This window comes from Lissotriton vulgaris, chromosome 8 (genome assembly GCF_964263255.1).
Source record: "Lissotriton vulgaris chromosome 8, aLisVul1.2, whole genome shotgun sequence".
Taxonomy (NCBI): Eukaryota; Metazoa; Chordata; class Amphibia; order Caudata; family Salamandridae; genus Lissotriton; species Lissotriton vulgaris.
This window is the reverse complement of record NC_141696.1, coordinates 1,111,569,953-1,111,583,742: the sequence shown is the minus strand read 5'-3', so window position 1 is coordinate 1,111,583,742 and position 13,790 is coordinate 1,111,569,953. Positions and strand designations below refer to the sequence as shown.

The following is a 13,790-nucleotide window of genomic DNA, read 5'->3' as shown; positions in this document are numbered from 1 at the left end:
CGCTCTACCTGGGCTTACCTAAAGCCTTAACAAATAGACTGCAGGTAGTCTTAAATGACGCGGCAAGATTAATCTTCAGACTTCCAAGGAGATCACATGCATCCCCGCTGTTGCTGAATCTTCACTGGCTACCAGTGACGCAAAGGTCGGCTTTCAAGAGCCTCTGCATAGCCCACAAGGCCATCTATGGGCAAGCCCCTTCCTATATCAAGGAAAGACTAGTCATATACAAGCCCGAAAGAAGCCTAAGGTCCTCCGAGGCTCAGTTGCTTGTATGTCCTCCGTTCAGGCTAGCAACAAAAGGAGGGAGATCCTTTTCGGTTCTACTGCCCAAAATGTGGAATGAGCTGCCGGAAGCTCTTTGCAAGGAAGGAAACCTGTTTCGCTTTAGGAAAGCCCTAAAGACAACCCTATTTAGAACAGCGTTGAGCTCAGTATAGACCTAGCTCGCCCCCTGTTGCTGCCCGAGCTGTGATGTCATTGCGGTCAAAAGCGCCCTGAGACCTGTCGGTGACTTGGCGCTATATAAACCGACATAAACATAAACATAAACATGAAATCCTTCACAAAGGTGAAGATTTATTTGCTTCTGTTGTTGCTGGCATTGATGTGGTCTGCCAGAGCGGCACGTATGACGGTCCAGATCTTTTGGTGATAGTGTCTCAAGGCGGCTTTGAATGTGCTCCTGTCTGCACCGTCCTGGTTCATTCTTTATTTGCACTGCAGTTGTATGCAGAAGTGTTTCATCTGTCTTAGTGCCTCCTGGGTAAATCCCGGTCCCCTGATATACAGCTGTAAAAAAAATTGTCCAGAGATATTAATTTTTGATTTGTGTTTTTGGATCATTAGGGAAGTAATTTAGCTTGGAAAAACATTACTGATCCGGGCTGAGTTTTTCTGGACAGCATTTTTTAAAATGGCGGATGTATTGCAGTGAGGATGTAATTCTTCAGGAACCCTGAGGCCTATATACTTCATTTTGGTGTCAAACCATAGGTTTTGGGGGTCAAGTAGTCTTATAGACACAATGAAATAACTTCTCAGAGCAACCCTTCCGCCATTTTCGAAAATGGCGGCTATAATAGAGAAGAAGAGATATATAAAAATTAAACAAATAATATTTTTTACTCCTTTTATTTATTATTTATTTAGAGAATTTGTAAAGCGCGAACTGACACCTTGCAGGCTTCCTGGCGCTGGAAAATACTCTGTTGACGGTAGACCGGGAGAATAGTTGGGCTGACAATTTATTTGGGGAAGAGCCAAGTTTTAATGCGTCTCCTAAAAGGGAGAAGCTGTGGAGTCTGACGTATGTCAGTGGGTAGGGTGTTCCAAAGCTTGGCCGCGGCTACGCTAAACGATCGGCCCCCTGTTCTAGTTCTGTTAAATCTGGGTACCTTTACCAGGCAAGCAGAAGAAGAACGTAGGTTTCTCGCAGGTGTGTACCATTGGAACAGGACTTGCAGAGGTTTGGGTCCAAGTCCATGCAGAGCCTTGAAGACAATGCAGAGGGACTTGAATGCCACTCTTTGTTTCAGGGGCAGCCAGTGGAGCTCTGCCAGAGCAGCTGTGGCTGAGGCCCTCCTCGTCCAGCCAAGAGCCAGCTTGGCGGCGGCAGATTGGATTCGCTGAAGTCGATCCAGGATCGTAACTGGAGACTCCAGGAGCAGGGCGTTACAATAATCAAGGCGACTGAGTATCGTGCACCTGACTATCGACGCCCTGGCTTGTGCCGGGAGAAGAGGCAAGATTTTCCGCAGTGATCGGAGCAGGGCAGTGCAGATCCCCACAGTTTTTGTCACCTGGGTTTCCATGCTTAGGTTGTTGTTCAACATGGCTCCCAGGTTGCGCACGGAAGGCACTGGTAGAGGTTTGACACTGAACTCCGGGGGCCAGAATTCATGTGGGAACTGACGGGGTATCTTAGAGCCGGAGCAGAACAGGACCTCCGTTTTCGCGGCGTTGAACTGGAGGGAGTTACTATGTAGCCATCTGGCCGTCTCTCTTAAGCAGTCGTGGAATGTTGAGAATGGAATGGCATCTTCACCTTCCCACGAGAGAATGAGCTGTGTATCATCCGCGTAATTAATTGTTTTGACCCCAAATGATTGGATCAATTTAATTAGCGGTATAAGGTACACATTGAAGAGGATAGGGCTGATGGAGGAGCCCTGGGGGACTCCCTGGGGAACTGCTGCAAAGGCGGACCGGAAGGGGGGGAGAGAGACAGCCTGTCTTCTGTCCCGAAGATAGGAGTGAAGCCAAAGCAATGCAGTGCCTTCCACTCCTACTTCCATAAGTCTCTGCATCAGCCTGGCGTGGTTGACCGTGTCGAATGCGGCAGACAGGTCCAGCAGTATCAAAGCCACTGGCTGGTTCCTGTCCGCTCGCATTCGAAGGTCTTCCATGGTAGTCAAAACTGCTGTTTCTGTGCCGTGAGCGGGACGAAAACCAAACTGGTAGTCGTCAAGGAGGTTGTTTTGTTCCAGGTGGGTAGACAGACAGGAACTGACCCAACGCTCGGCGACCTTTGCTGGAAATGGCAGCAGGGAGATGGGTCGGTAATTGGAAAGGCAGTCTGGGCTCAGGGAGGGTTTCTTTAAAAGGGGAGTGACTAGTGCCTGTTTCCAAGGGGTGGGAACAAGGCCACTCTGCAGGGACTGATTGCAGATTAGGCGCATGGTGTCAAAAAGTTCCGTACCGAAGTTTTTCCATATTTTTGGAGGTAGGGGGTCAAGTGGGGAGCCTGAGGTGATACCAAGCACAAGTCTTTCAAACTCGACAGCCGGGATCGGAGGGAATGCCTCCATTCTTGCCAGAGGGCCAGAGCCAGGGAGCGACAGGTTCCGAGGGCTGGTGTCTGGTCTCGGCAATTCATTGGTTTCAAGTGAGGGGGGTGATTCCAGGTTATGGATAATAGTGTTTATTTTAGTAATAAAGAACTCTGCAAGGTCATCGCAGAGGGCTTGGGTGGGAGGTTGTGTGGTGGTGACACAGTCCGGGTTGGACAGATTTTTGAGTATTTGAAAAATACTCTTTGAGCTGTTTGTGGCATTGGAAATAATGGAGCAATAATGTTTAGTCTTGTTAAGGGCAATGGCAGTTTTATACTTCCGGAGGTGTGTTTTCCAGATGGTTTTATGAGTGTCAGAGTAATCCTGCCTCCATTTTCTCTCAGCATGCCTACAAGCTAGTTTGAGAGCTCTTAAAGAGTCATCAAACCAGGGGGCCGGAGCTCGTCTCTGGGGTTTACCCTTTTTCAGTGGGACGAGGTGATCCGCAGTACTGGAAATCCTTGAACAAAGGGATAGATAGTTAGCCTCCACCGATTGTGTAGTAGAGAAAGTGTCCTCTACCTTAAACACTGGGCCATTCAGCCTGAGTTTGTCTAGGACCTTCCAGTCTCTGTATGGAGGTATATGACCGTGGGAAGCCGGTTTGCCATACCTGCTGCCTACTATGTGAAATTTGATCAGGGTATGATCAGTCCAGCACATTGGTAGAATGTCACTCAGAATAGCCAGCTGTGGGGAGGAAAAAATTAAATCTAGTTGGTGCCCTGCTATGTGAGTGGGTTTGTCCACTAGCTGGGAGAGTTTCAATCCTTCGCAGGACACTAGGAGATTGTTGAGGGCGGAATCTAGGCTGCCGTTGGGCCAAAGGTTAAAGTCGCCCAGGACAATCAAGTTATTGTGGGAGGTAGCCATATTGGTGATGGTGGTGAGAAGCGACTGCTGCTGAGTGGCGTTAAACGTTCCCGGCGGACGGTAACAGATCACCGCTGTGAAGGTAGTACCAAGATGACAGTCCATTGAAAGGCCGAGTATTTCGGTCCCGACCACTGGGTCCATGGCAATAGTTTTGGCTGACCAAGATGCTCTGTAGATTGCACCAACACCACCGCCCCGCCCCTTAGGACGCGGGAGATGCAGGATCTTGAAGTCTTGTGGACAGGCCCAGTCCAGATCTATGTTGCAGTCGGAGTGGGTCCATGTTTCCGTGAGGAATAGAACATCAAGATGATGATTGTCTATGAGCAGGGCGATTTCGTGGGAGTGTTTGGGCAAGGACCTTACATTCAGCAAGCCTGCTGTGATTAAGCCTTTGCGCGCGAAGTCGTGCAGAGGATAGGCGGTGTCTTGGAAGGTCAAGTGCCCCTCATGGGCAAAGTCTCTACGGAGGAGTAGAGCCTCGCGCGTCAAGTGAGGTGTGTTGCTGGTGGACGGGGATATCAGGGCCGACAGTGGCTCACCAGGCGCTGCCGAGGCGCGGACGAGCGCAGACGAGCTTGCCTTAAGCGCGCCTTCGGCGCGCAAACGGCGCTCCCGCTGCGCTCGACCGCTGCGCTTGTGTGGCCGACACATTTATGGCGATGTTGTGGGCGTGGCCTCGCAGGGGGCGTGGCTCGCCTTCGAACCGCGGTGGCGGGTGATTTGAGATTCCTGTCTCAGCGTATATACATCAAACAATATTTATGATCTGAATATGAAAAGAATATAATGTTTATCCCTCCTGCTTCAGACAGATTTTCAAAGTTCACTATATTTGTTTGGGCAATCACTTGTGGTATATTTGCAGAATGTTGAACATTTGAGAAGAGCATATCAACAGGGATATATTTTTGTAGCACAGGGTTTGCAAGTACATGTGAGTGTAAGTTCTGTGGGTAGAGGCTTTAGAAGTTTTGTAGGTTTTAGCACCCTATCACTATCTTCCCAAACAAATTCACATGGATCTTTCTCTACATAAGCATGATCCAAAATATTTACACATCTTCTAATCAAGTAGAACACTCTTTTAATGTGCCCACGCACAGAAAGACGTCTGTGGAAGGGCACTTAGCGGGACCGAACTCTTGAACTCACTGTACCAAATATAGTCAAACGTGGGACAGTCAGAACTCGTTTTCCACTCACGCACCAGATATTTTTCTACCTCTTTAAAGTTACACTCTTCTTTTGTCTCAGAAAATCCTATTTGAAACATCATAGGTTCAGCAGTTAAAGCTCCATGTTCTGTTCCAATTTTGCTCATAGTGTCATCACCCGTAAGAATATGTGCCTTCCTTGATAAGAACACTGGGCATCTCTGGGTCAAGTTTCTTTTCAGAATATGAAGGAGGATTAGGTATCTTTTCTCACTTGTTTCATAACGTGTCCATAACTCTGACAATCCTTGACTTATGAATATTGCACCAAATCGAAGTACCACAATAATAACATCTGCGTTATTTGATATTACAATGACTTGACTGGAACCATTTTGGACACCTCGCTCAACATGTGACACAACCCGAAGGCCAGCGTCCTCAAATTTGCTGTTAAGTTCTTGAGCAATAGGGCCTGTACCTTTTGAATATATCTCTGCAATGGAAAGTCAGTGTTTTCTTGAAGCATCAGCAATGTTTTGGCGAGCTAACAACTCCAAGTTCATCTTGTTGGATGTTGATGACCATAATGTATCTAGTTGCACATGTATAGGTGTTGAATTTATGATGCAGGCAAGGTCAATTTTTCTATTTGTAGAAATTCGTCTGATTCACTCACATTCTTTGAAAGATAGTTCAAGATAACTGTCAAAGACAATGTGCAGTTCTTGCAAGGTGCACACTGACTTTGATATCTGTAGAAGAGTCTGAACTGTCCGCCGAAGTTTTGCATGGATGAAAATCTGACCATTCATAATTGTGACATATAGTCCACAACAACACCAGTTTTCAATGAGGACACCTTTTCAAATTAAATTCTTCTGGTGAAAGGTTTTTTTCTAGCTCTTGTACGAGTTTGTGCTTCACTGGTTTGGTTGCTGCATCTTAATCAAATAGTGTATTTGTTGGAAGAAGATCATGCGGCAATGTCCTCGATATATTCACCCCTAGCTTAGCTACAACCATCTATATGCTTGCGAAAGTTGTTGTTTGTAACATGTATTGTGGTGGCTTGTTGGATGAAACTCTTACTAGGGCAATTAAAGTGTGGAAGTTTAGCTTTAGAGATGATGTCAAATAGCTTTTTCTCTTTCAATACAACTCTCTCCTTCAGTTCTGCATATAGTTTCAGGACATCTAGTAGACTTCTCTGTATATCGTTATCCTCATTGTTTGGTCACAAAGTTGTGTAGTAGCTCAGGCTCAGTAATTTCAAAGGGGTTTCCTTGCTGCTGCATGAAATAAAGAAGGCTGTCAACATGTTTATTAAAATGTTCCCCTTTCTTTCCTACAAGTTTGTGGGGAAGAACATTTTCACAATGGCCCATTCATTTTGCATTTGCCATCCTTACAAAACATTGCAAATAGAAAGGACTTCATGGTAAACGAGCTGCCATTGAGCAACATATTCACTTTTACATGTCTGACCAACAATTACCTTGGAGCTTTTCTATGAGCTCTGGATCGTCTGTTCCAGCTTCATATCTGGAGTCACAGCATTAAAAAAATAAATCCGTATTTGTAAAGCGCGAACTACTCACCCTTACGGGTCTCAAGGCCCTGGGGACCGACGTGGAAATTAAGTGAGCTATTGCCCAACGTCACATGGTGCCGAACCGTGAACCCTGTGCTCTGAAGTCCACTGCCCTGGCCACTGCTCCACACCTCTCCACATTGAACCTTCACGCTCCGTCTTTCACCACAAAATGTCTTTGGATGAATTTTGTGTAGAGGTATGGTTTTTCCACCTCTAGTTTCTTCACTCTTTCCAAATACCAAAACCCATATCTCAGTTAGTTTATGAAATCAAATTCGCTAAACACAGTAACCATTGACTCCACAGTCTTCAGGGACATCTCCTGAAAAGCATGTACCAAGTTTTTCGTAAGAGCTATCATGTGTAAAACATTTCTCCAGTACTTGCAAAGCTCTGATATTTCTTCACATTTTTGACAAACACTACTAACTTAGTTGTCATGTTTTCTTATTTTGAACTTTGTGCATTGAACATTGCCTGGATTTGCATTATGGCTTTTGAATGAAGTGCACCCTGTGCCTTGTTCACTTCTGAGATACGATATAGAAAACCAAATTTGCCATTCTTGTTCCAGGGAGCATTCCAATACAATGTTTCTATAGCCTCAGATATAATGAGCATACATTGTAACAAACAAATATAATGAGCTCCGCTCAATACTGACTGAACCGATTCCAAAGATTTCAGCATCAAGAAGTGCATTGTTTAAGAAACATCCATGGAGATAACTTCCTGCACACCACAACACAACTTTTGTCAAGAGGAAAACACCAATAATCTGGATAAACATCATCAAATTCTATTGGATTGCTCATTAACATGTCAGCTACAATACAGAATGCACCTTGATGACAGCAAAGTGGCAGAACAGGCTGGTCTTCAAGCTGAGCATGCACATTTTGGAATTTGTTTTAGAGCTGTGTATACTGTTGAGTAGTTTGTGACTGGAGATGGCATTACTGGCAAAAACCTAACCTTCTTCAGTGGGATGGTATTCTGGGAAATCAGAGGATGAATTCCAGCCCACAGAGAAACTGGCTTTTTTTCATCCTTCTATCCGCACCGAATAAGCGATATGATAGATTCAGTTAAATCACCTGTTCGGACCGCAGTGCCAGATAGAAGAAGATCCATGTCCTCAACCACTTTGAAACTTTCTGGCAGACTGGAACGTGTTGATGGCTTGTAGTGATTTTGCACATGTTGGCAAGGCAGTTGGGTTATAAGTTTGCAGCTTCGTTTGTTTATGTCTACAGCGGACACAGCTTGCTTTCCAACAGCTACTTCATTGGCAAAGTCTTGAAAAAGCACCGTGGCTGGATGCTCCAGACAAAGCTGAGCTATCTTCAAAATCCAGACTATCAAGAGCAGCAATTGCAAATCCTTTCCTGGTAAAGGGACTTGAAAGTTGTGCGCTGTTGGATTCACAAGATTTTACAGCACGAGCTACTAACAAGTTCCTGCTCTGTACTATGTCATAACTTGCTGATACACCAATCCTATTCATTGAAGTGATTAGCTCTCTACTTTTGCACTTTTCATAGATTGCGTGGACAGTCATCATGTGTAGCAGAATTTTCATTTTGTCGTGATGTAATTCATAAAACATGATTTGGAAAAGACAGTACATTTGCACTGCATAAGCCTGGCGGTTAATGGGATTGTCTTCCACTTCTTCGCTCATATCTTCAAAGCCATCCTCAATGATGTCGGCTTCTGTTCAGAACTCAAGAACTTGATATTAAAAATTCATGTAGAAATAATTTAAGACAATATTAGGCATTCTTGTTGACTCCCAGGATTTGCAGAGCTCTGGCGCATCACAAAATTTGTCATCAAGTCCAAAATCTAAATCTTTTAGGATGTTTCTTAAAATGGTTCCTGCTGATTTTACTGCATTCTTTTATCTTATTTTGGCGGCAAAAACTTCAAGAGTCATATCAGCTGAGAACACTAAGTGGCTCATTCTTTTTGTAAGACTGACAAAAACAAATTCTGTCATTGTCCATTAGCATCAAAAAAATCATATTTTCATTATTATGGATCAATACAGTTTCATCAATATTTCTCTGATCTCATGGAGTGTGAACCCATAGCTAGCAAGAGTGGCATTGAAACTTTATTTGCTTTTTCAAAGAGTGCAAACATAACTGAAGGCTGGCAGTTGCGTTGCTCCTGGGAGCTCATTGTACATTCATATTTTCACATGTATGCACACGTGCAGTTTGGGTGGGCATACAAATCCACGGCAAATACAATCGCCTCGCAGTTTAGATCAGCTACTCTGCTGAAAGCTTTATTGTGGAAAAAATAGGTGCAGATAAAAACATGTTTGTCCTTTGAGACTCACATACTCTGTTCTCTCGTCAATCCTTTTGGTCCTTGTTCTAACTAAACCACAGCGAACACATTGAAAATCCTCTGCTTTCTGATCAGTTGTTGGAGGTGACCGAGGGGTAGCCATCGATCTTTTCAGTGGATGGGCACTGGGTTTGGCTGTCGTCACTTTCTCACTCAGAAGATTCGGATTCTTGTTGTGATTCACTGGTTTCTGCTATTTTTTGAGAATTTCTTCCAGGCTTTTTCATTGTATACGACTTGTAGCACTTGTTGGTACAATGATAAAATATTTGATCCTCTTCATCCATCAGTTTCAATCTTTTGAGAACATACTTTTGCTGTGTTTCTGCAGCATCTCAAGCTCTCTTCTGCCCAGCCACAGTTGGTGTTCGCTTTTCTTTCGGATTAGTTTGGCATACAACACATTTTTTCTTTGTAGTTCGGAATCTTCAAATTTTGTAGTTCACCAACACTGTCAGGAGATAAAGATCTTCTGCTACCACCTGGTTTGCTCATGTCTACAAATTTGAATCTAGTAAAACCTGAAACTAAAAACAATATTAAAAACCGTTACCAATATGATGGCTTAAACAAAAGAGCCACCATTTTGGAAAATGGTGGAAGGGTTGCTCTGAAGTTACTTTCTACGTCTATGAAACTACTTGAACCCCAAAATCTATGTTTTGACAACAAAATGAAGTATATAGGTCTCATGGTTCCTGAAATATTACATCATCACTGCAACACATCTCCCATTTTAAAAAATGTTGTCCAGAAAAATTCGGCCCGGATTAGCAATGTTTACCCAAGCAAAATTACTTCTTTAACAATACAAAAACGCAAACCAAAAATGAAAATCTCTGGCAACAATTTTCTTGTGGAGATATATCAAGGGGCCAGGACTAGTGCCAACTTGCCTGGAGTCTAAGGAGTCGGAACAGGAGGTCATCTAATTGTTGAAATTCTTGACGGGTTTGAGGAGGTGGTTGCTGTGTTCGAGTTAGTGGGTATTAAGAGCTATGTTCCAGTCCTACTGAGTGGTACTGTTCCAGTTCCAGAGGCCTGGTCTGGTGGTGGTGCGTGTGCATTGGACCAGGACGGGAATGCTGAACTTGACTGAAGACTGGTGTGAGCTGGTCGAATTGGATGTTGTTGGAGATAGTGAAAACCGGGTCCAGGTGGTGTCTGGTGACGTGGAGAGGTTCCTTTACTCGTTGGATGAGGCCTGGGTTTCCAAGGTCTTCAATGAAAGCTTTGAAGTTGTGGGGCTCAACATGGAATTCCAATCAATCAGTTTTGCAGAGCGTATAGCTATCTAAAAGGGGGTTTCCTAGTGCTAGCGGATCTGCTCCCAGTAAAGCCATTCAAGGAGCTCAAAATAGCCAAGTCTTAAGTGATTTAAGAATTTCATAAGCACAATTCGACTGGTAGGATGTTCAAAACTCAGGACCTAAAAAGCAAAGGAGCAACAACCTTTCAGGCGCAGAGGGTTGAAGCAGGGTAGAGGTGGGAAGGTGAAAGACCTGGGTTCCTGGCGCTTGCCTTTGATGAGTCTTCGGCGAGCATCCGTGCTGCAGCTACTATTCTCTGGATAAACCAGGTATTACAAATGTGTAACCACCATTGCCATATAATTTGTAAACAATTTTTGGTGCAGACTTGAGGGGAGAATATGAAATTGATAATAGAAGCCTGTTGCCTCATATTACTGTAATTAGTGATGCTTTGGAGGGATGGGAAGATGGAAGCAAGCATCTTTGAGACTCAAGAAGCCATGATGGCACATTCCATGAGAATCTGAAGTACGTATTACAATGTATCCACACAAAATGGTTCCTTCCACAGGAAGATGTTGAGTTCCCAAAGGTCTAGAATGGGTTGCCATTCCCCTCAGGTTTTCTTCTTCTTCACAAAGAATCTGGAAAAGAAACATGGTTTTCCTTGATTCTTGGGAACTGGTCTAATGACCTCTTTAATAATCAGCCCACTGATTATTGGTCATTAATAATTGTTGATGTTTTATCCTTGGCAGTGGAGTTTGTGGAAGGCGTAGAATAAGATGGGGAGAGTTAAATATTGGATCAGATGATCCATTGTTTTAATGTTATATATGAACACTCCTTCCAGGGAAGTGATGCCCTCCCCTCCCACTGGGTTTTGATCCCAGGAAACGGAAATGAGAGTTAATGATGCAGAGGAAGAGTCACTGACATCATCCAGCATCTGAAGTCCTTCATTGATTTTTTCCTTTCCACTTCGTGTGGGCTGGTGCAAGCTACCGAAAGTAGCAATTGTTAGGGCTGTTGCTGCTGCCACAGATACGGGGGCAATATGGGCATGATTGAGGTTGGTGCAGGAGGCATAGATACCCTGGCTAGCCTTCATGGTATGATTGTTGACTTATCCTTTCAGTATCTTGAAAGGGATGCATACAGTGAGCAATTCAATGGAATTGGGCAGAATCCATATCTGTGTTTATGTGTTCGGGAGCATTTCTGGAATGCTTTTCCAATGAGTCCCCGTCAAATGGCCTAGCTAGGCTGTGGCTTTGAATTCCTATATGATGCCGTACAGAGTCATCCCTGTCCGTGGAATACCACAGATCTTGCCAGTCAGTCTCAACTCCTTGTTAAAAAACATGTATGGTGGAGGAGATAGTAACTGCAGAAACACTCTCACCTTCCCTTAGGGTTGCCTTTGCCTCTTGCTTCTGGTACTAGGTCAATAGAGGGTGCTTAAATTCAGACCACATTTGGTGGCCGTATCTCCCCCAATACGGCGTTTGCTGTTCATATAAGTGTAGCTACATAGATTATACTGTTGTGAAAAGGGTCCATCCGTCACCCTTCCCTGTGCAAAAAGCTGGACATGAGGTAGTTTGATTTTTAGATCCACTACGCGCAACTTGCATTTTAACTGAATCAGCCCATGTGTGTCCCATAGGGCACACAGGACTGTTGTCTGGAGCTTGTACTTTTTATTACGTCTTGGGACCGACTGCCACAATAGTTGTTGGTGTTTTCTTAAATAAGCTTTAGTCTTACTGCCAATTATGATCAATTAGCAGTACGGCTTTCACAAATCTTCTGGCTGTTTTCATACAGGAAACAATCAGTTTCTAGCCTGGATATCAGCATTTAAAATGTAATTGATTCTCTTTCAACCTGAGCATGAAATGTGGTGGTATCCTCTGGCAGTAATTCTGCTGGGGAAGGATGACAGGCTTTGAGAGGGGGAGCTATGTCATCGTCATTACTATCACCATTTCTCAAGGAAAACCCGTTTCACAGTGTCCCTAACTTGTTTATCTGACAGTCAAATTAAAATAAAAGCAGAAAACAACATTAGATGCATTACCTTTGTTAAGTCTTCAGTGCTTTTCTGATTGCTGTTTGGGTTCTCCCACCGAGATTCTAAATGGAAATAAAAGCAAATCATGAACTTAGCTAATTAAGGCTTATAAAGCACTAGACTGCCGTAATATCTGGTTGCTTGCAAATAAAGATGCATTTTCCTTCAGGACAGTTCCTGCAGACTAGTGTGTGCTTTCTGTGGGTCAGCCTTGACAGTCTACAATACCTTCCAAATGGACAGTCTGGAATCAATGCCTTTCTTTTGTCGTGTACGAAAAATTCAGTTTTCCAGCTTTGCTTCAACAGTTTCTCTACACATTTCCACTGTAACCCATCACCATTGTGCAGCAAGATGCCATAATACAAAAGACATGTAACTAGAAATTCCCCACTTAGGAGTTGACTGTAGAAAGAGGACAGAGGAATCCTAAGAACAAGTCACTCATCTTTGGTGGGATCCTCACATTAGAATCTTGAGCTAGAGATGTTTTTCAAACAGTGTTCCAACATGCCCCTAGGTGGGGTCCTGCGGCTCTGTATGAACTCCATACTGTACCAGAAGGGATGGAGCAGAGGCACATTTTAAGTGCCACCCCTGTGCGCCGGCATTGGTTTCTTATTTTTTCTCTTTCTGCGCCTCCAGACACAGAGAGTGAACAATTGTGGGTACCAGTACACCTTATACTCACTTGCAACCATTTCAGATGCCACAAAGAGGCCACTCCACGGAACGGGGAAGTAGGAGGGCTGTGAGGAATTTGTAGTTAGATCAGTTTTCACCAAAAAGGGTGTTATCAAAGTTAAGTAACTTGCTCCTCTGATGATTACTTCTAATTGCAGATTAATCACCTTAGATTCGATTCAAAAGCATTCCCTTCCCCACAGTTTCTGTGGAGTGGGGTCAGACAAAAAAAGTCTGCTAGAACCAAGCAGGTGAAGTGTTCTTCCCACTGGGTCTGGCTGTCATGCTTTGTGTACATAGGAGTCATTGCCAACTTTGCAGCCTGGCAAATATCAAGCACAGACACCCACCAAAATGTGGAGTAGGGTGGTTTGACTGACAATGCCTGCAGTATACTCAACTGAGGAACGGACGTAATCGCGAAGAGGAAAACAATCTTTAAGGTTAAAAGGCGCAGCAAGCAGTTATGCATAGGCGCAAAAGGTGCACACTTTCCGAATGTTAAGATCAAATTAAGGTCCCTATGTGGTATTTCCGAAGATTTGCAAGGGGACATACGTGTCAAATGTTAAATAAACGTAATCACAAAAATTATCTAAACAAGAATGGTTGGTCCAGCAAACATATAGTATATGTATTTGTAAAGCACATTATCACCTGCGAGGGTATCCTGGTGCTGTTCAAAGGATCAGATAAACAACCCATTTTTTATGGTACACACTTCAAGGCCCTGCTGTCGGATATGTCCTATAAGAATTTCAGGCGGCCAAAGGTTTTAATTTGAAAGCGTTGAACACTGAGTCTATGTTGTTATCAATATGTTGTAAATAGGCCTTGATTATTTACTTGGACCCATTGTTGCCTAGGGTTGTTAATTTGCAAACGCCCACAGCTGACTTGACCTGGCTGTTCTTATTTATATACTCATGTGGACTAGTGCTGTGAAGTGCT

The 13,790-nt window shown here is 43.9% G+C and overlaps 1 protein-coding gene across 2 annotated transcripts in view; it reads right to left on the bottom strand.

Annotated features, from left to right (window-relative positions):
* The window catches only part of WBP4 (WW domain binding protein 4), a 338,813-nt gene that overhangs the window by 124,495 nt on the left and 200,528 nt on the right, over positions 1-13,790 (bottom strand). For both annotated transcript variants that reach the window (XM_086934934.1, XM_086934933.1), the window contains exon 6: positions 12,162-12,217. In XM_086934934.1, the coding sequence (XP_086791060.1) occupies positions 12,162-12,217 (56 nt within the window). The remainder of the gene's footprint in view (positions 1-12,161; positions 12,218-13,790) is intronic.